The 19,419-nt window shown below is 44.4% G+C and overlaps 1 protein-coding gene and 1 non-coding gene across 2 annotated transcripts; one reads left to right on the forward strand and one right to left on the reverse strand.

Annotated features, from left to right (window-relative positions):
- Nucleotides 1-393: 393 nt before the first annotated feature.
- On the reverse strand, nucleotides 394-466 carry Trnak-cuu (transfer RNA lysine (anticodon CUU)). Its single transcript has one exon. It is a non-coding gene; the product is annotated as a tRNA-Lys (tRNA).
- A 12,772-nt stretch (nucleotides 467-13,238) lies between these two features.
- On the forward strand, nucleotides 13,239-17,552 carry LOC134286350 (uncharacterized). Its single transcript, XM_062847960.1, has one exon. The coding sequence runs from the start codon at nucleotides 13,239-13,241 to the stop codon at nucleotides 17,550-17,552; it is 4,314 nt and encodes a 1,437-aa protein (XP_062703944.1).
- The last annotated feature ends 1,867 nt before the right edge of the window (nucleotides 17,553-19,419 follow it).

Consider the following 19,419-nt stretch of genomic DNA (forward strand, 5'->3'; position numbering starts at 1 on the left):
ACAAGCCATCCCCTAACACGGACATCAAATTGTAGACGGTATTGTGTTGTTGCCCGAATCTGGACGCCCCTTTAAGATTAGAAATTCCTAGACCAAAACAAGCTATGAATGCCGCAACAGATGCTGCGAACTAAAAGGCGAACTGCCAGAAAAATACGATTACAGGATTGACTGATGGACCAAGAACAAAAATGAAACCTCGTCATCCTGGATTCGGACTTAGTTATCTATTTGGATAACTGGGCACAATTTATGTAAGGTGTTGCATGTTTGTGTTTTGTGCATTTGTAATGTTCCATTTTGTTTTTCGTATCTAAGTTCCCAGACGTGGGGCCTGATACGGAAAATAAAATGTGCATTTATGAGGTTCCAATGTACTATTCGTTATATTGGCGCCCAACGTGGGGCCCGAACCCACGACCCTGAGATTAAGAGTCTCATGCTCTACCGACTGAGCTAGCCGGGCTTCATGAGCAGCTTGATCGGATCGGGGACGACTGTGAAACCATCAATTGACGCGAGGATAAATTTACCACAAAAATATGATGTTTGGAAATGTGTCAAAGTTTTTGCCTCAAAATTGAAGATGTCGGAGTAGATCGGAGCTACGTTATCACGGAGAGAGCTTAAACCCCACAGGTGATTATCATCACCGGCGAACACACCACCGAGAAGTTCATAGTCGGCGTAGATAGCCATGGCGACGGCATGATTGACTAGTGTGTTTCCGAAAAAGGTTGAAGCGTCTCCGGATCGGCGTTGGTAAGCGACGGTAGTAGAAAACCCGCTGACTGAATCGAGGTATCGGGACAAGACGTGGCTTTGGTACCATATAAGCGCCAAATGATCAGGTAACCCTAAAGCCTTGTAGATGCGCGTCTCGAACAACAAGGTTCAAGCTCGCATCGACTTGTCATACTTCGAAATGTCGTTCTCGATTCGAGTGGAATTCAAATACTCGATAGATGAGAATCGGCGGTTCAGCAGTTCTTCAAATTCGTCGAGGGAGAGATCGGTTAGATAGATATATTTTGACCGCATAACGGATAACCAACGCTTTTTCAACTTGATGAATATGGGGCAATACAAGGCATTAACTGACTTCAACGCAGCAGCAATGGTTTGTACTGAGGCGACTTTGTTGTAGTCACTGTCCTGCATAGCGGGCTTGACAGCGGTTTTTATCATGAAGTTGAAAAGGTTGGTTAACCGTTCATTGATGGGTGTATCAGACTGCGACAACTTTCGTACGACGTCTGGGTTATCTTGAGTACGTAACCACTCATCAAAGTCTTGGTTTGATATATCTATCGGTGACCGGTGAAATTGTTCAAAAACGTGCATGTTACGAGGTTCCACTGCTGATCGGATAAAGTGATCGTATGTTTGTTTAGCTAAGATCTCGGGGTTCGATCCGGAGTGCAGTCGAGCGACGTTTCCATTACGCTTCTGAAAGCCGAGGAGTGTTTCTAATTGAGTGTTCGGTTTCTTAGGAGGCATTTGAGTTTTCAAAGTAGGACGGAGACAATCGTACTGTGGAAAATTGAAAGCATTTTTACCGGGGACTAACGTTGACCTGGGTAAAGATATGTCAAATGTGGAAAGCTGAACTAGGTAAGCCTCATGTTCGTACAAAGTGAGCGGCGTAGATGGAAAAAGCATGTCGTAATATATTTGGAGGTTACCTACGGATCCATGGACGGCGGCTGGAGTAAATGGAAGAGGCGGTGGCTCTGGTTCAATCTCCGGAATAGGTACTGGATCAACAATGGCCTCATCCACATGGTACACCGCACAAAAAATTTCGTTAGTACTATATACTGGTAATTTCGGTGGTTTTGCGGGAGGTCGGTTGATCGATTCGACTGGAGAGTGAATGTAAGCGTTGAACGTTTTCGCAGTGGGAAGTGTATAATCGCCTTTTTGATGATAGTCCTGCCGACGTCCGATACGGAGTCAAGTGTGTGTCATTAATCGTGCATGTAAACTAGCGTAATCGGGAAAGGTAACGGCTATTTTTGCGCAGCGTTCGGTAAGAGCGCGGACGGCGGCGAGATTGTCCGGTTCGTTGGTAGCAACGACTGCGGGTTCCAAACAATATGTGCCTAACACGCGCATTCCGAAGGCGTCGAAGAAAGGATTCAAGACAACCATTTTTGACGATTGCCCGAGGTAAGCGTATAGCTTGTTTTGGACAAATGTGGTGCGAGAATCTTCCGACAGCGCATCGAGTTCCTTTCCGGTGACGATGGTTGACAAATCGAGAAATAGACCGGGATGTTGCGAAGAAATTGTTGTTAGACCATGAGACGGTGGAAGCAATACGCAGGAGTACGTAGGTCGTCGCATAAACCAACGTCGAATTCGGCCTCCGACAGCCAAACCAGTGGGTGTGCAACGCAGCACGTACGTCCCAACGGTAGCTGTTAGTCCGGTAGTGGTAACGGCCAATGCGGACGGAGGTGGGATTCCGGCTGCTTCGCAGAAAGTCATGGTCGTAAAACGTAATGTCGAGTAGAAGCTGTCAAAAATCTTGCAAACAAGACCGACAGTGGCGGGAATGGTTAAAATTGTCATGACGTTAATAACCGGAAAGTGTGGCCAGCCATGCCTTTTTGCGTACCCACGAATGATCGGGGTGGATACGTACGCTACAAGCAGGGTGGATACAGGATTATTAAACGTCACTCGGACGAAAGCAAATACTGCAGACTTGAACAAATAAAAGAGGTATTTAACGGTGAAGAACGGCGACGTGCGTAAGTAATCGTCGACACTATGATAAGCATCGACCGCTGAGCTTACAGAACGTCGATACAACCCACGGCAGGAACCACGAAGTGTATCTGAAAATGATGATATTCCAGATCGGACTGATGAGTAAACGGTGGAATTAGCAGCAGGTAATTGGTCTCGTGAGACACCGTTGACAAAACTGACGACCGGGCGGCTCAGACGACCGAATACCGACGTGGTGTACGCCAGAATGTTGCGGGTGGTCGTCGGAGTGAGCGTCTCCGGTGATGCAATGTCCGAAGCAGTGGTGGAAACGGCGGTGGTTATAACTGCGGATAGTGGAGCCGAAACTGGTGTAAGATCCGACAAAGAATCGACTGGAAGAGACTCGACGACTTCAGCCACGGCAGACGGAACGATGGTCGACGGAACAGCTTCGACAGAGGCTAGCACCGCGAGTTCATCCAGAGCACAAGACTCGAGGACGGTTGATACTGCCTCATCGGTAGCCATAGCGTTGTTGATTTGGACGTCAATAGCGTTGTTTATCTGGGCGTCAACTGCAGCGCGGAATTCGGGCTGAGATCCGACGATCGTTCCGGTAACATAGCAAATCGTACCGATGATAGTACCGCGGATGAAAGAGAACAAGGAGAACCTCCAGCCTACATAGCCAACACCAGAAACCGGAGCGTGATTACGCTCCATATGGAGGTGAGTACCGTAGTCAGTGAGTCTTCCATGCATCAAAAAATTTTTGGTGTCATCGGTGTGTGGGAAAAAGCCAAGTTTCTTAACCACGTCGATAGTTTGGACGAGATCGGTGTTCAACGAAGCAACGTAGCATAGACCGGGAATAGCGGAAAGTGCTGACTTTGCAATGGCGACAAATTTCGGGTTTGGGTCCGATTTGAAATCCAAGCAAAAGGCCTGGCAAAATGATTGAGAAAGATAATCAGGAGGAGAAAACAGCTCACGATGAAGCAAGTCAAAGCGAGCGAGATGGTGTTGGTCAAGGACCAACTGTTGGTGGACTTCGAGGAAGTCCAAGTTTGAACTGTGGAGTTCGTAGGTTTGCATTGTTGAAAATGCCGATGTGTTGCGGTTTAGTGCTGATGTAAAATCTATGCGATAGCGCCTAGAAACGTTCGAGTATAGTAACTAGTACCGTAAACCGGGGTCAAATTGTTCAGCGGGGCGAAATTGATCACTCGGGTACTACATTGTAATTCCATACAAGGAACTCTTAAGCGTTGTAATGATCTTAAACTTTTTACGTCATCTGATTCGTAGATGTCTAGAGATGAGTGTAGACTTTCAATTTTTTAGAAAATGTTAGTTTTGCCTTATTTTTTCAAGTAATTTGCAATGTATTTATCATTTAGCCGAAATCATTCCTACTAAACAATCAATTGCTAATAGGACTTCCCGTGAATTCTCTGTTTTAACATTTTTGTGGAGCCTTGGTAGGGATGTAATGCAGCTAATCAGAAAATGAAATAGTTATAAAAAGTTCATTTTATGAAGAAATAGTCATTTTTTGTGATAGAAATCACTTATTTTAAATGAAATTGCCTACCTTTAGGCGTTTAGGAGGAAATTTCAAAATTTAATTTTGCATTTAAAGTAATAAATTCACTAGTTGTAAGATTTTAAACGTGTTATTCGGTTTTAGAAGAGCAAAAATAAGTGGTGAAGGAAATTTTCCTTTCCAACCGATGCTAAATTGTATACTGATCAATTTCGCCCCAAAGTGGCATTTCCAATATTTTGATATTTGAAGTTCAACAAATTTAAACTTTAAGTTAAAAGTTTAAATTTGTTGAACAAAATTCTGTCACATGGTTCCATGGAGATCCACTGGGTACTGGTTTTACAGAAATTCTTTTGGTAATATTTGAACAGGCACTGATGTTATCCGCGAAAGTTGTTTTAAAGTGATCAATTCGACCCCGGATTACGGTACTACAGATGCGTTTTGGGGTTTATCCGTTTTTGCGTGAACGTGGGGCCTTGCGCATTTATAAGGTTCCAATGTTTCCGTTACATTGGCGCCCAACTAAAAAACCCACGTTCATGTTATAGTTTATTGTTTCTTTGTTGATCCATCTGGTTTAGTTTAGGTAAACTTAGAGTAGATCATATATGAGTGTCCGCAACAGTAAAGATAGATGAAGGCTAAGTGCTTGATTGATGGCAGTTCTTTGGCCGTTGGTTAATGGCGTTAGATCATACCCTTTGCCAGGATTCGCTGGCGTTATTAGTTTTAAGTTAGCCTGGTGGCAATTAGTTTAAGGTTAGCCTGGTGGCAATTTAACTCTCGGAGTTATCTGGTAAGCGTTTGGCTTACGTAATTTAGTTAGTCTGGTGACACCAAACAAAATGATCATCGCTGCCATCAACCGACCACTTGAAAGGATGGTAAATAGGAGTGTTTTAGAATTTTTCAAGAATCGCGATTTCGATTCTTGAAAAATTCTTCCGCTGTTGCTGGTGTTGTGTTACGTTTGTAATATAGTTAATACGTTGTAAAGTAGTTTTAAGAATTTTCCATGGATTGCATTCTCCAAATCATGGAAAATTCTTCGATTGTTGCATGGAGTGTGTTACGTTTGTAAATTGTTGTGAACATTTTGTCTGTTTATTTTGTATGTTTTACTAAGGTTTGTACATTTGTCCCTGAAATTTAATGTGCATTTGTAGCGCTCCAAAAATTTCAGGAGTGATCCAGTACAAAACGCACAAGCCGTGCCCTAACACGGACATCAAATTGTAGACGGTCTTGTGTTGTTGCCCAAATCAGGATGCCCCCTTAGGATTAGAAATTCCTAGACCAAAACAAGCTATGAATGCAGCAACAGATGCTGCGAACTAAAAGGCGAACTGCCAGAAAAAATACGATTACAGGATGACTGATGGACCAAGAACAAAAATGAAACCTCGTCATCCTGGGTTCGGACTTAGTTATCTATTTGGATAACTGGGCACAATTTATGTTATGTGTTGCATGTTTGTGTTTTGTGCATTTGTAATGTTCCATTTTGTTTTTCGTATCTAAGTTCCCAGACGTGGGGCCTGATACGGAAAATAAAATGTGCATTTATGAGGTTCCAATGTACTATTCGTTACATTGGCGCCCAACGTGATGCCCCCTTAGGATAAGAAAATCCTAGACCAAATCAAGCTATGAATGCCGCAACAGATGCTGCGAACTAAAAGGCGAACTGCCAGAAAAAATACGATTACAGGATTGACTGATGGACCAAGAACAAAAATGAAACCTCGTCATCCTGGGATTGGACTACGTTATCTATTTGGATAACTGGGCACAATTTATGTTATGTGTTGCATGTTTGTGTTTTGTGCATTTGTAATGTTCCATTTTATTTTGCTTATCTAAGTTCCCAGACGTGGGACCCGATACGGAAAAATAAATGAACATTTGTAAGGCTCCAATGTACTATTCGTTATAGTGCTACCAAATACTGCTAAACCCTCTAGGAACGCCCTTAAAACGGTTTTAAAACTCCCTGATACTCTCTAAAATGCCTGTGAATTGCCTTAAAACGCTCCTGAAACCCCTTGTAACGCTTCAAAGGGTTATGAGACCCCTCTTTAAGCCCTTTGAAAAGTCCTTGAAACCTCCTTTATACTATTGACCTGAAATGCACATAATCCCATTAAAACGCCAACGAAATTTGCCGGAAAACCCTCAAAAGGCTCCTGAAAACCTCTGAAACATTCCCCTCAAACGCCCTGAAACCCCTTTGCGCCCCTTTTTTTTGGGCTCTGGTACCTTCCTGGAAACCCACTTGGCCCCATTTCAAATGTCCAGAAGCAAGACCTATCCTCGCGAACTAGATTCCCTCATTAAAGCTCTGACCTAATTTATGCACAAAATTTCCTTTTCTATAGCGTTTTTATGTATGCACCCCCAGCCAATAATGGCATAACAAGAGGTTCTAGACTTCTAGAGTATTAGAATTCCCGTTAAAAATAGCACTTTACAATTTGCTTCATAAAGTTTCGCCTGAAGTTGATTTCAGAATGTTGTTTAAAATTCTTATGGGAAGTTTAGATTAACGGGTGGCCACCAGGGTTGTGCAGTTTCAGGATGGTCAATGTCGAATGACACCTGCTCTAACTATCACTTCATACGACAAACGCAGTCCATCAAAACATAATCGATTCACGCAAAAGCCACTCAAGCCAACCCTCGTTCAATGCAGAGTCAAGCACATCCAGCAGCAGCGATCGTCTCTTGTTTTCGAACCACACGATGAAACACCGAAGCGAATTTTTGTTCTACGCCTTGCATTCTATTCATAGGGCGTGCTATGTTTGTGTTTGCTACGCCATGCAATACTACTTAACAAATTGACCTTCATCCTGGCATTTTCAGACGAGAGTCACCCAGCAGTGAGTGACATAGCTCTGCGTCGGAACGACGGTTAAGAAGCGTTCGGCTACTCAAGAGATTTGCAGAGAAAGAGCGTGGCGGCGGCAGCCTCCGTATCAATGCGTTCGTCTCGAATGTGTTCGATAGCAACATAGAGACGGTCGGCTGTAGCGTTGATGGAGGAAGAAGGGCAATGTTGATGTTGCGGCTTTTTTGTGTTATGATGGTGATAATGCACAAGACTGGTGGCCACTAAATAACCGGAATGCTTTTAGCAGCTGATTAAAAACAATAGAAGCGTCCATAGAGTAAACATTTTTTAGACAAAACCATCGTCTATCTATCCACAAAGTCAGCGTATTTTTTATTTTGTGTCAACTTATTCTGTTCTGCAGAAAACGACATTGAAACAGGAAGCACTACCAAAACGCCTTGGACGGCTCTACTGATTGCCCAAAACAACTGTAAAAAAAAGTTAATAGTAAACCATTATAAAACTAGAACCCGCCCGGTTTTGAATGAATTCCACATTTCGGCATCCCAAGAAACAGATCCTGAAGGAAATATTTAGAGGAAAACTAGCAAAACCAATAAACATGATATCATTTCACATAATAAAATCTTCTTTTGTGACATGGGCTGGATAAATCAATAGAATGCCTTGTTGAATAACAAATATTTACATCAAATCACATTTACACATTGAACAACATTTAAATGGTTCGTTATAAAAAAAATAGCACAAAAAAAGTTCAACAATGAACCGCAGTGCACAAATTACATCGACACGTTTTGGTGATACAGGAAAATAACATTTTTTGGAAATTTCTATAAATGTCATTTACGGGAAAAGGCTACAACCAAAGCAAAAAAAAAAAAAAAACAAGTCAGTATCCCCATTTTTTCTTATTACTGTTTGAGTGTGTAGATGCTAAAGGTAGCTGAGAAACCATTTATTTTGACCAACGATTTCACAGACGCAGGAAATGCGTGAAAGTAAACTCTGAAAAGTCGTACAAAGCAGTTGCTCCAACATCACTGCAAAAAAATACTGTACAAATTACTACGTTCAACTTTCTTAAATTTTATATTTTCCATGGACGTACATTGTTAAACCTTTATGATAGTTAAATTCAGATTGCCATTTTTAAAGATCATATATTTTTAAGAGCACATTCAAAGCATTCCCGTTATTTAGTGACCACCCGTTATAAATCTGGTTCTAAATCTATTTTAGGTTTGTCAAAAAAAATCTCATAATTTCACAAGAGGTAAGGGTTTCAGAAGGATTTTGAGCTTTAAGGAGATTATGGGGGCTTCAGTTGGGTTTAATAGAAGTTTCCTGATAGAAGTATCAAGGGCGAGGGAGATGAGAGGGATTAGAGGGGTTTCAAGCCGATTAAATGCGTTTCAGGGGTTTCATGTGGTTTCAAGGAGTTTCAGCAGCCTTCTGAAGAGAATTTTACGGGAGTTTTAGCAGGCCTCAGCGTATGTTCCAGAGGGGCTTTAAGACTTTTCAAGGTATTTCAGTAAGTTTCAGAAAGTCTCAGGGGACTTCCGGAGAGTTTAAAAGAAGTGTACGGGTTTCTTAGGGGGTTTTAGAAGGGCTTCAGTGAGGTTTCAAGGCGTATCAATATTTGTATGTAGGTCTCATGGGATTTCAGGGCTTTAAGGGAATCTCAAAGAGGGTGTCTGGGAGTTTAAGGAAAGTTCCCTGGATTTCCAGCTGATGCAATTTTTGACCCCGGGAGTCGATCGTGCCGGCTTAAAAGGAGACGTGCCTAAGCCCCAAACTGCAAGCCTAGCAGCTTCCGGGGTGGGCTCACAAGGCCTCTTTTGACTCCCGGGTCCCAGATCCCCGGTGTTTCAGATGGGGAAGTTTTCAGTGGGGTTTGTCCTAGAAAAAAAAGTGATTTAAATTAACGTACAAATTTATTGCTTCCTGGAGGGGTCCTCGTGCAGTTGTTGGTAGAGCTCCGAAACACGAATCTAGTCCATCGTGTCGCCGGCAGGATTACCGAAAAATGGTACAGTATAAGTGACATGTGCGTAACTGCAGCAATTGCCCCCCAGCCCCGAAATCCAGCACACTGGCTGTATTGCATAACAAGCGCGCACGTCATTGAAGCTGATGGGCCAAATTGGCTGTTGTTACGCGCATGATAGGCGACAGGGGTGCGCTGTTCTTCCGAGTCCCAGGCGTCGCGGGCGTCCTGACGATGATGCGAGTAGGGTCCCCGAAGGCAGCCAGGTGAGTACCGGGAGGAGATGGGGGTCAATCTCGTCCTTAGGTTTCCCGCCCACTGTTCAAAGTGACCGTTGGAGTAGCTATATAAACATTACTCTACATTCTCCATCCATAAACGCAAAGTTACCATTCGGTAACACTGCGAGATTCAGAGGGACTTCAAAGCGTTTTAATGCATTTTTGGACATTTCAATAGGTTTCAATGGGATTCAGGAGGTTCCAAAAGGTCCCAAAAGGTCCCAGGGTTTTAAAAGAAGTCGCCGGGGGTATGAGTTATGTTAGGAAGGGTTTCAATGCATTTCGAAAGGTTTTAGAAAAGTTTCAGGGCCCCATACTCAAGACAGTTTTTGGGTTCCCTAAAGAGCCTAATACTGCTTAAAGCTCATTTCAGTCTCACAATAGGTCTGAATACAATTAAATTCTATTGGTTATGTTAACCATGTTATGTCGACTTATAGTTCTAGCAAGGTTTTGTGATAAAATTACCGTTAATAATCTGCCTAAAATATTTCAATCAAGAGAATTTGATTCTTTGTATTAAATAATTTTGTAAGGAATACTGTCAATATTGTCAGTTTTCGAAAACATTCTTTCAAAATTTCAACCAGACATCAATACTGTTATCTACCATTACTCGAAACTACAAACAACCGGGCAAAGTCGTCAATCGAGGTGAAAGAATCATATTTTATTACTTTTTTTTTCGGGGATTCACCCTCTTCCCCAGGGCCAGAAGTCCAAAATTTTCATCGGCAAATATGACGACGACGACGACGACGACGATCTACGCATTAAAAATTCCCAACTTTGATGCGTTTTGGTTTTATTGACGACGACTGACAACGCGACGGTGCGAATGAATGCTGCAGCAGCATGCGTATTAACGTAATGATGGGGTAATTTATGGGATCACTAACTGTGGCAATGGCGAATGTCGATTTGGTTGGAGAGTTTTGTGGAATGAAGTACGGAGTCCTTTCAGTTGGACGCAAATCCTGTGACAAAAGAATGTAAATGTCAAATTTGGCTGAGGGACAGTGTACCCCTCATGCCTGGGTTAAGATTTTCAGCCTAACACGCGCAACATATTGCGGTCGATGAGGACCAAGCGGAAGAGGTAACGGGACGGACAAATCCTGCTTCAAGGACAATTGTCATCCGGCGCACAGCGTACCTACATGTACATAACAACTGACGGAGGAGATATTTGTCCTTTTGTTCAATTCAAATGCTATTTTGCGCCAACCAGCAGGGGCGGTTAGGGCCTCGGATGTGTTAGGGGAGTTACGACGACGACGACGACAGCACTTGTGGACGAGATTTTTAATCTTGACTTTCTGTATTTATGTAGGTACGCTGGCGTATGACGAGCGGATGTTGCACGATGGGTGGAAGTAATTGTTACCTGAGGGATAGGAGAGAGAGAAAGATTGTAATTAAAAACGGCATGGAGGAATATTGCTCCAATTTTGTATTGGACAAGCTTTGGCTCGATTTTAGAACAGTAGCTACTTCGAAGCCTTTATTTGATTTAACGTGCTTGGTGACTTAATGACTACCGCTTATGCTTTATAATAAGAAAGTCTTTGGTACCGTAAAATGGGGTAACTTTGATAGTTTTTCAGCAAATTTTCCCAATATTTTCCATGTAACAGTATTTCCCCGACTTTTATATTTTTAAAACAAGTGCTGGGGTAGCAGTTATCAATTGCAATTGAGATTCGATAATTTTAAATATTTTGGATAACTTTTCATATGAGCGAGCATCAGATTTTCATTTTGGGGTAACTTTGATAATGCCCTGAAAAATACATCAAATCTTAAAAAATAATCACAGATTGAAAGCTTAGGAGAATGAACATGATGAGTGAAGCCTTGTGGAATATATCAGATAAAGTAGATTTCGAATCTACTATGATGAATCTATCGAAAATAAGAGTCTATTCATTGGAAAACCAGTTGTAACGAAGTCGTATAGCATATTGTTTGAAGGAGTTGACAAATGACAACAATATCAACATTTTTTTGTCCAAAAAGTTGTATATAAACTAGGTTTTTTATGGAAATACGTCTAAGATGAACTTTCATATGTATAGAATTGATTTACGTTTGCCTTTTCCTGAACAGGTTGAAGGAATCATGATTATAAGATAAACTATACAATGCCTGCCGCACTATCAAAGTCACCCGCATTATCAAAGATACCCTGTTTTACGGTACCCTTTGGAGACGGAGGGGTCATGCATGACCTCAACATTGAAACGCCTGTATAAATTCACACATTTGAAAAACAGAATACTGTCTTCGGCAAAGCTGTTGCAAATTGAGTCCTGTATTAAGGGGAAAATGGAAATATTAGTATTCAAGACTTTACTGACAACCTAGAACATCCTGAACACCATGAAGTTTGGAGAAACGAAATAATTGACATTCCATTGTGCGGGGTGTCATTGGGCCAAAGCGGGGTGACATTGAGCCACTATTACGCACGTTTAGAATACTACGAGAATGCTTATTGTGAGCCAAACTACTAGAATACATAATTCTAAGATACTTTGCATCGTCCGTCGGATTCTCTGATTTATATTGAATGCGTAGGATCAATGGACACATGTCACCCCGAACGATGGTACCAGTTGTTCTAAAAGCTGAATTTCGATATGGGTTATGTTCATACGTATTTATTTAACCTTCGTTAATAATATCTGTTAAGAATAGGATTTGTCAATTTTGGATCACCCTAGTTTTAAGCCAGTCATCTCCAATTTCTCTGCATAACATGATCAGCCTCTCTGATCATCCAACCGATAGGTGAGCGAAAGCTCTTCTGTGTACTCAATTTGTACCTATAGGTCTCATTTAGAATAGCCACGCCAATCAGTTCAAACCAGACCGCCGACCAACCAAGATCATTTGTATCTTCTCGCTAAATAAATCAAACCTTCCAAATCCGATACCGAGCCAATCTAGTTTCATTTCGTACATAAAAAATTGGTCCTTCGAGCCGGATTGATTGGCCTCGGTATATTCGTAGTTTTCGGTTCGCGAGTGAGCAAGTGCTTATCGTGGAAAAAGCAGATCGTCACAAATTCCGGCGTCGTGGTAAACTCGGTTTCGCGCCGGTCGAAATTTAGATACCGCGAACGCTAACGTTGATTATCGTACCGCGTGCGCGTGAGTGTTGTTGAGGTTAAGTCTCGAGAAGAAACCAAACGCACGTGGCTAATAGTGAAAATTAGAAATTGAACGAAAAAAGAACAAATCACATCCAAAAGTGTAACCGCATTGATCAGAAAATCAGTGAAAGTGCATTAAGTGTGATAAAGAGAGTGTACATAGCACCAAAGCGTGACTCGAGCTGACCGCGTGGTCAGCAGATAGCGTGGCGTCGGTTCATACAACTGGATCGGAAAGAATAGCCGCCAGCACAAAGGCCGAGCCCCGTCGGCCCACCGCCGCGCGCCTCATCGCCTGATCACCGCGCGCCTCATCGCTGCGCGTCTCAGCGCCGCGCGCCTCACCGCCGCGCGCCACACCGTCGCGCGCCTTACCGCGGCGCTGCCCGTCACTGTTGCAGATAGATGAGGTAAGCGAGTAGAAGCATACGACTAACCCCTTGCGCAAATTGAGTACCGTCGAAGCAACCGAAGCGTACATCGCAGAGAGAATTTAAGCGCTTTTTTGAGAGTTTAGAGCTGAGGTTGATGATTAGCGCACGCTGCGCGCTAAACTAACACGAGGTGAGGTGGTGGATTGATTTCTCGCGGCGTGAGCGAACAAAGCTGTTAGTGGTTTTACTGTTATTCGAACGCTTTTTCGAGCTTTTTGTGGGTCTGACTGTATTGGAGTGGAACAATGTCGCCTGATTTGCGAGCATTGACCAAGCAGGAGCGGTTTTGCTTCGACACGTTGAACAACGTGGTCGAGTTTATTAATAACTACGATGAAGCGCGGGATAACGGACAGATCGCGGGTTGGATGGATCGCTTGGAGGGACTTTTTGAGAACTTTTTGAAAATGCGTTTGCAAATTGATTTGCTGCAGGATGATGACTCGCCAACTGCAGACGAAGATGAAAAGCTTAGTCGTGCCTCACGTGATCGGTTCGAAAAGATCTACGTGCAGGTGAAAGGTTTTCTCGTAAATGCTGAACGCATGGCTAATGCGGCGCCCTCCACCAGTGCAGGTGGGGGTTTCAGTGGTCCAAATGCCAATCGCGCCACTCCAATGGCTCGGATAAAGCTTCCCGAAGTCAAGCTTCCTTCCTTCAGCGGGTCAGTTACTGAGTGGCTGACTTTTCGAGACACGTTTAAAAGTCTCATCGATTCCAATCCCAATCTTTCTGATGTGGACAAATTTTCCTATCTTGTTGCATCACTGACAGGGGAAGCGAAGCGGGTTGTCGAGCCTATCGACATTACTGATGCCAACTATGTCATTGCTTGGCAGTCTCTGACAAAGCGCTTCGATAACAAAAAGCTTGTGGTTAAAACCTATATAGATGCGCTTCTTTCCGTCGAACCCCGGAAGCGGGAAAGTTACGAATCCCTTTCTCGACTAATTGACGACTTCGAACGAAATCTGCAGATGATTGAGAAAATGAACATCGACACCCAGGGTTGGAGTGTGTTGCTGGCTCACATCGTGTGCTCTCGTCTCGACACTGCAACGCTTAAGCAGTGGGAAAACCATCACAAATCGACAGATGTTCCCCGGTATGAGGTGCTCATCGATTTCCTACGTTCCCATTGCATCGTTCTCCAGTCAATCGCGCCTGGGAAAGCGCGGGCCTCTGATCCTCCCCGATCTGATCCAGCGCGTGTGCCGAAGGTCAAGGTTAGCAGCGTGCATTCCGTCGTCAATTCATCTCAAAAGCCATGCTGTTTCTGTAACCAGTCTTCCCACTCGCCGTTCAAATGTGATGTGTTCCGCAAGCTGGCCGTTTCCGAACGGTACGATTTGGTGAAGAAAAGGAGCCTCTGCATCAACTGCCTGTCCGCTGATCACCAGGTTAGGAACTGCTCATCCGGTGCCTGTCGCGTCTGCAGTCAAAAGCATCACACGATGCTCCACCAACAAGCTCCCATTCGCAATCCTCCCCAACCACAGGGTCCCAAATCAAACTCAAGCCAGCCCTCCACAAATCAGACTCAATCTCAACCTCAAATCGCTCCAACTACGTCGTCCAACGCAAATAAGTCTTCCTCGCCATCTATCGTCCCTGACGAACAGACACCATCCACGAGTGCCCTCAGTCATTGCTCTACCTCCTCGGTTGCCAACGTCCGCCGAATCCCATCAACCGTGTTGCTGCAGACTGCGCTCGTGAAGGTCATCGATTCTTCGAAAAACACTCTGTGGGCTAGAGCGTTGCTCGATCCCGCCTCGCAGCTGAACATAATTTCCGAAAGCTTGGCCCAACGATTGCAAGTGCAACGTGTCAAGGAACACCACATCGTCGGGGGAATCGGACAATCCTCTACCACGTCCACACACTCCGTCGTAGTCCACATCCAGTCGCATTGCTGCCGTTTTCGTACCCAGCTTAAGTTCCACGTGCTGTCTGCTGTGACACGTGAACTTCCTTCGAATAGCATTGACGTAGCCGAATGGAATTGGCCTACCGGAGTAATTCTGGCAGATCCCCAATTCAACAAACCAGCAGCAGTGGATATGATTATCGGAGTGGATGCGTATTATGATTTGCTTCTCGATGGACTGATTCGCCTAGGCCCCGGCCGACCTGTGTTGCAGAATACCATGCTGGGTTGGGTCGTCTCCGGTCGGGCTGGTAATAGCCGACCAGATCCCGGAATTGTTAGTATCGTCCACGTTTGCAGCACGGACGGTCTCGAACAACAGTTGTCCAGATTTTGGGAACTTGAATCCTGTCAGTCCTCCAGCACCTTGTCCGTAGAAGAATCGACTTGTGAGGCTCACTTCGTCGCCACTACCACGAGAGCTGAGTCCGGTAGATTCGTTGTCCAACTTCCGAAGAAACCCATCATTCTATCACAGATGGGGGACTCGTATGAAATCGCCAAACGTCGGTTCCTATCCGTGGAACGCCGATTACAAGCCAAACCCCAACTGAAGACAGCTTACTCCGCTTTCATCGAGGAATACCGAATCCTTGGACACATGAAGGAAGTAGAAGATGTTAGCCAGCCCACACCGTATCGCCCGTATTATCTTCCACACCACTGCATCGAACGTCCCGACAGCGTAACCACGAAGCTTCGCGTAGTTTTCGACGCGTCTTGCGCCACGGACACCAACGTTTCTCTGAACAACGCGCTGATGATGGGACCCACCGTCCAAGATGACCTCTTCTCGTTGATCCTGCGGTGGCGAACCCATCGATACGTGATTATTGTGGATATCGAAAAAATGTACCGCCAGATCCAGGTGCATTCTCCAGACCAGTGTCTGCAGCGGATTCTTCGGAGAGATGATCCGTCGGAGCCGATTCGCATTTTCGAGCTCTCCACGGTAACGTATGGCACTTCTTCAGCGCCGTATCTAGCCACCCGCTGTCTGAAAGAACTCTCCGTGATAGGCCGTCAGTCTCATCCTCTCGCTGCTGAAGTCGTAGGCGAAGACTTTTATATGGACGATCTCTTTACCGGAAGCAATACCATTCGATCTGGAAAGGTCTTGTGCACGCAGCTTCTTCAGCTTCTGCATTCCGCAGGATTTCCACTGCGCAAATGGTCGTCCAATTCTCCGGAGATTCTCTTGCATATTCCTGAGGCACTACGTCATGAACGAACCGTATTGGGCCTCGATCCAGGAGATTCCATCAAAACTCTCGGGCTTAGGTGGGAGCTTGCTTCCGATTGCTTCTGCTTCCATGTTCCAAAATGGAAGCAAGACATTTGCGTTTCCAAGCGGCAAGTGGTTTCCGATTCTTCGAGCCTTTTCGACCCGCTCGGCTTCAAACGCCCAGTCATCGTAGTTGCCAAGTTGTTCGTGCAGGACCTCTGGCGAAGCAAGCGTTCCTGGGACGAGTCGCTAGAAGACGAACTCCAACAAAGCTGGCTGCAACTTCGGTCCGAACTTGCGGCAATCGAGATAATTATCGTTCCTCGTTGGGTCGTCCCAATCGTCGATCCGACTTCCATCGAATTACAAGGTTTTTGTGATGCCTCCGAGAAGGCTGATGGGGCATGCATCTACCTCCGCGCCGTGTCCTTCAGCGGCGACACATCCGTTCGTCTTTTAACCTCGAAGTCGAAACTGGCACCTCGGCTCGAACTTTATTCGGCGCTATTACTGAGCCACTTAGCCCAGAAGGTCCAGGAAACACTGAATCTCTCAATGAAGTGTTTTTTCTGGACTGATTCGATGATCGTCCTCCAGTGGATTTCGGCTGCCCCATCCCGCTGGAAAACGTTTGTGGCAAACCGAGTGTCCGAAATACAATACCTGACGGAAGGCGGACTGTGGAATCATGTGCTTGGAATCGCGATTCCAGCAGACATCATCTCCCGTGAAATGCTGCCGGCAGAACTTAGGGATTGCCCAGCATGGTGGAAGGATCCACCGTGGCTCAGTCAAACCAATAGACACTGGCCTTCTCTTGTCCGTCCAGCATTCGAGAGCTTCGAAGCAGAACAACTCGAGGAAAGAGTGATTGTCCTACCGATCCAAGTCCACGAGCCAAACCCTATCTTCAGTCTTAGGTCTTCGTATACTGGCCTAGTCTCGGTGGTGGCATATCTCCTGATATTTTGCCACAATGGCAAGCAAAGCAATCCCTCAAATCGACGAACCGGTTTTCTGAAGACCACTGAGTACAAGGACGCGCTCATGCGTTTGGTTCGTTTAACCCAACAAGAGTCGCTGACCGAAGACGTCAAAGCCGTCGCTGCCACAAGAGAAGTCAAGCCCAACTCCAAGCTAAAATCCCTAACACCAATCTTGAAGGATGGAATCCTGAAGGTTGGTGGCCGTCTTCGCAACGCTCCGGTGACGGAAACACGCAAACAACCGATGATCCTGTCTCCGAGCCACCCCTTCATCAAAATGGTAGTCACCTACTATCACCCAAAGCTTCTTCACGCCGGCCCGCAATTGTTGATCGTCAACTTGCGGGAACAGTTTTGGCCGCTGAGAGTACGCAACCTGGAGCGGAAAGTGGTTCAAGACTGTATGCTATCGCTGTAAACCGACCTTTGCGGACCGTTATTCTACCGTCATCATGGCCGCAAGTCTCCTGCCTTGAAATGCTATGTCGCCATTTTTCGTTTGTCTCTTCATTTTGCTGATTGTAAACCAAATGCATTTTATCGTTCCATGTTGCTCCGTCCATACCATTCCGTCGAGATTCTTCGCGCTGCTATGGTGGTCAACCGACCCCCCTCGGCGTACCTGCGAACCGCCAAGCGAGGGTGTCGATAAGCTGGCTCCACGTCCCCTAGCCAACCGTGGGAACACCAACGTGACGGAGGCCGCCATGCTCCCAGCCGACGACATCTAGAACTGAGGTCGAGAACTCGTAGATCATCATTTCTTAGAAATCAATAAGCAAGTGAAGTGACTTAGGCTAAGGTAAATATTGTAAAATAGAAGATAAGGTTTTGAAAATCACACTTTTCAACGGAGGCCGGCTATGTTAAGAATAGGATTTGTCAATTTTGGATCACCCTAGTTTTAAGCCAGTCATCTCCAATTTCTCTGCATAACATGATCAGCCTCTCTGATCATCCAACCGATAGGTGAGCGAAAGCTCTTCTGTGTACTCAATTTGTACCTATTAGAGTGGGTCAACGTTGTATGGGAAAATTCAGATTTGATCACATCAACCCGGAACAAAGCTTTTTCGATGCCTTTTGTGGTCCCGAACAACTGTGCAAAATTTGGGCACAGTTGGTTGTGTCCCCGCATTCCGCATTGCGTTTGAAGTTTGTATGGAGTTATATATGGGAAAACACACTTTTCTACATTTTTCTCGTAAGAGGCTCGAATTTGTCTGGAACTATGTAACTCTCGATGTTAAAGTTAAGCCCAGGAGATGCAGATTAACTTTGCCAAAAAGAGTAAGATGCTAGAATGCCTCTGAAAAAAGTTATTAATGTTCAAAGTTCGATATCTCCGCACAACTACTGAAAATCATTTTTTCTGCCAACACTGCTGGTGCTTCAAAGGATCAACTTATCCTTGCTTTATAATCTGTCATTTCATGGAACTCCAAGCCCCATTTCATCCACAAACAACAATCAAGCTAGTGGTTTTAATTTGATTCTCCACTCATTCTTTTTTATTAATTGATTACAAAATTCTGTTCATTTCAGGATTTGCATTTGGGGAATTTTTCTGGAACTATTTCAAAGGGCACACCGATGGCCACTAAATCAATCTGATCATGACCTGGAATTTTGAGCAAATAAAATGCAATATATTCTGCGACATTTTGACGAGATGGATAAATTCAGGGTGCTCTGGATTTACGCATTGATGAAAATAGTTTGCAAATACATATTTCTGCAACAAGTAATTTATAATTAGATTATATTACTATTTTTTGTACGATTAAACGTGCCTAAAATATAAGATATGCAAGTAATTGCAACTAATAAAATCGTACATTCTGTCATTTTTTGCGGCCACTTTTTTCGGGATAGCTAATTTGCCCAGATCTGCCTTTCGAAAATTTTCGAAAGGAGGAGGCGACATATTATAACCCATTCTTGCATTTCTGGTACCCTTAAATAAGTAAGAGACAGGAGCCCATCATGTTATTGTGAAACCCACTAGAACCGGCAATTTCAATGTATCTCTCCGAACATAGATACGGATAAGCCTGCCACTGCCTTGTATTCCATCTTTAATACTTCTATGAAGAAATGGTTCCAACAACAACTCGTGGATTAAAAGAAAATATTGAAACTGAGTCGTGGCACGACCTGAACTCGCTTCGTTTTCTGAATCATTTCGGAAGTAGTGCGCATCTATCTCCTTGTCATTAATAATATGTACAGCGCACTAGTCGCGAAAAAGTTGCGTCACTTTTGGACCAAGAAAATGACAAGTT

Source organism: Aedes albopictus, chromosome 2, assembly GCF_035046485.1.
Source record: "Aedes albopictus strain Foshan chromosome 2, AalbF5, whole genome shotgun sequence".
NCBI classification, from domain to species: Eukaryota; Metazoa; Arthropoda; class Insecta; order Diptera; family Culicidae; genus Aedes; species Aedes albopictus.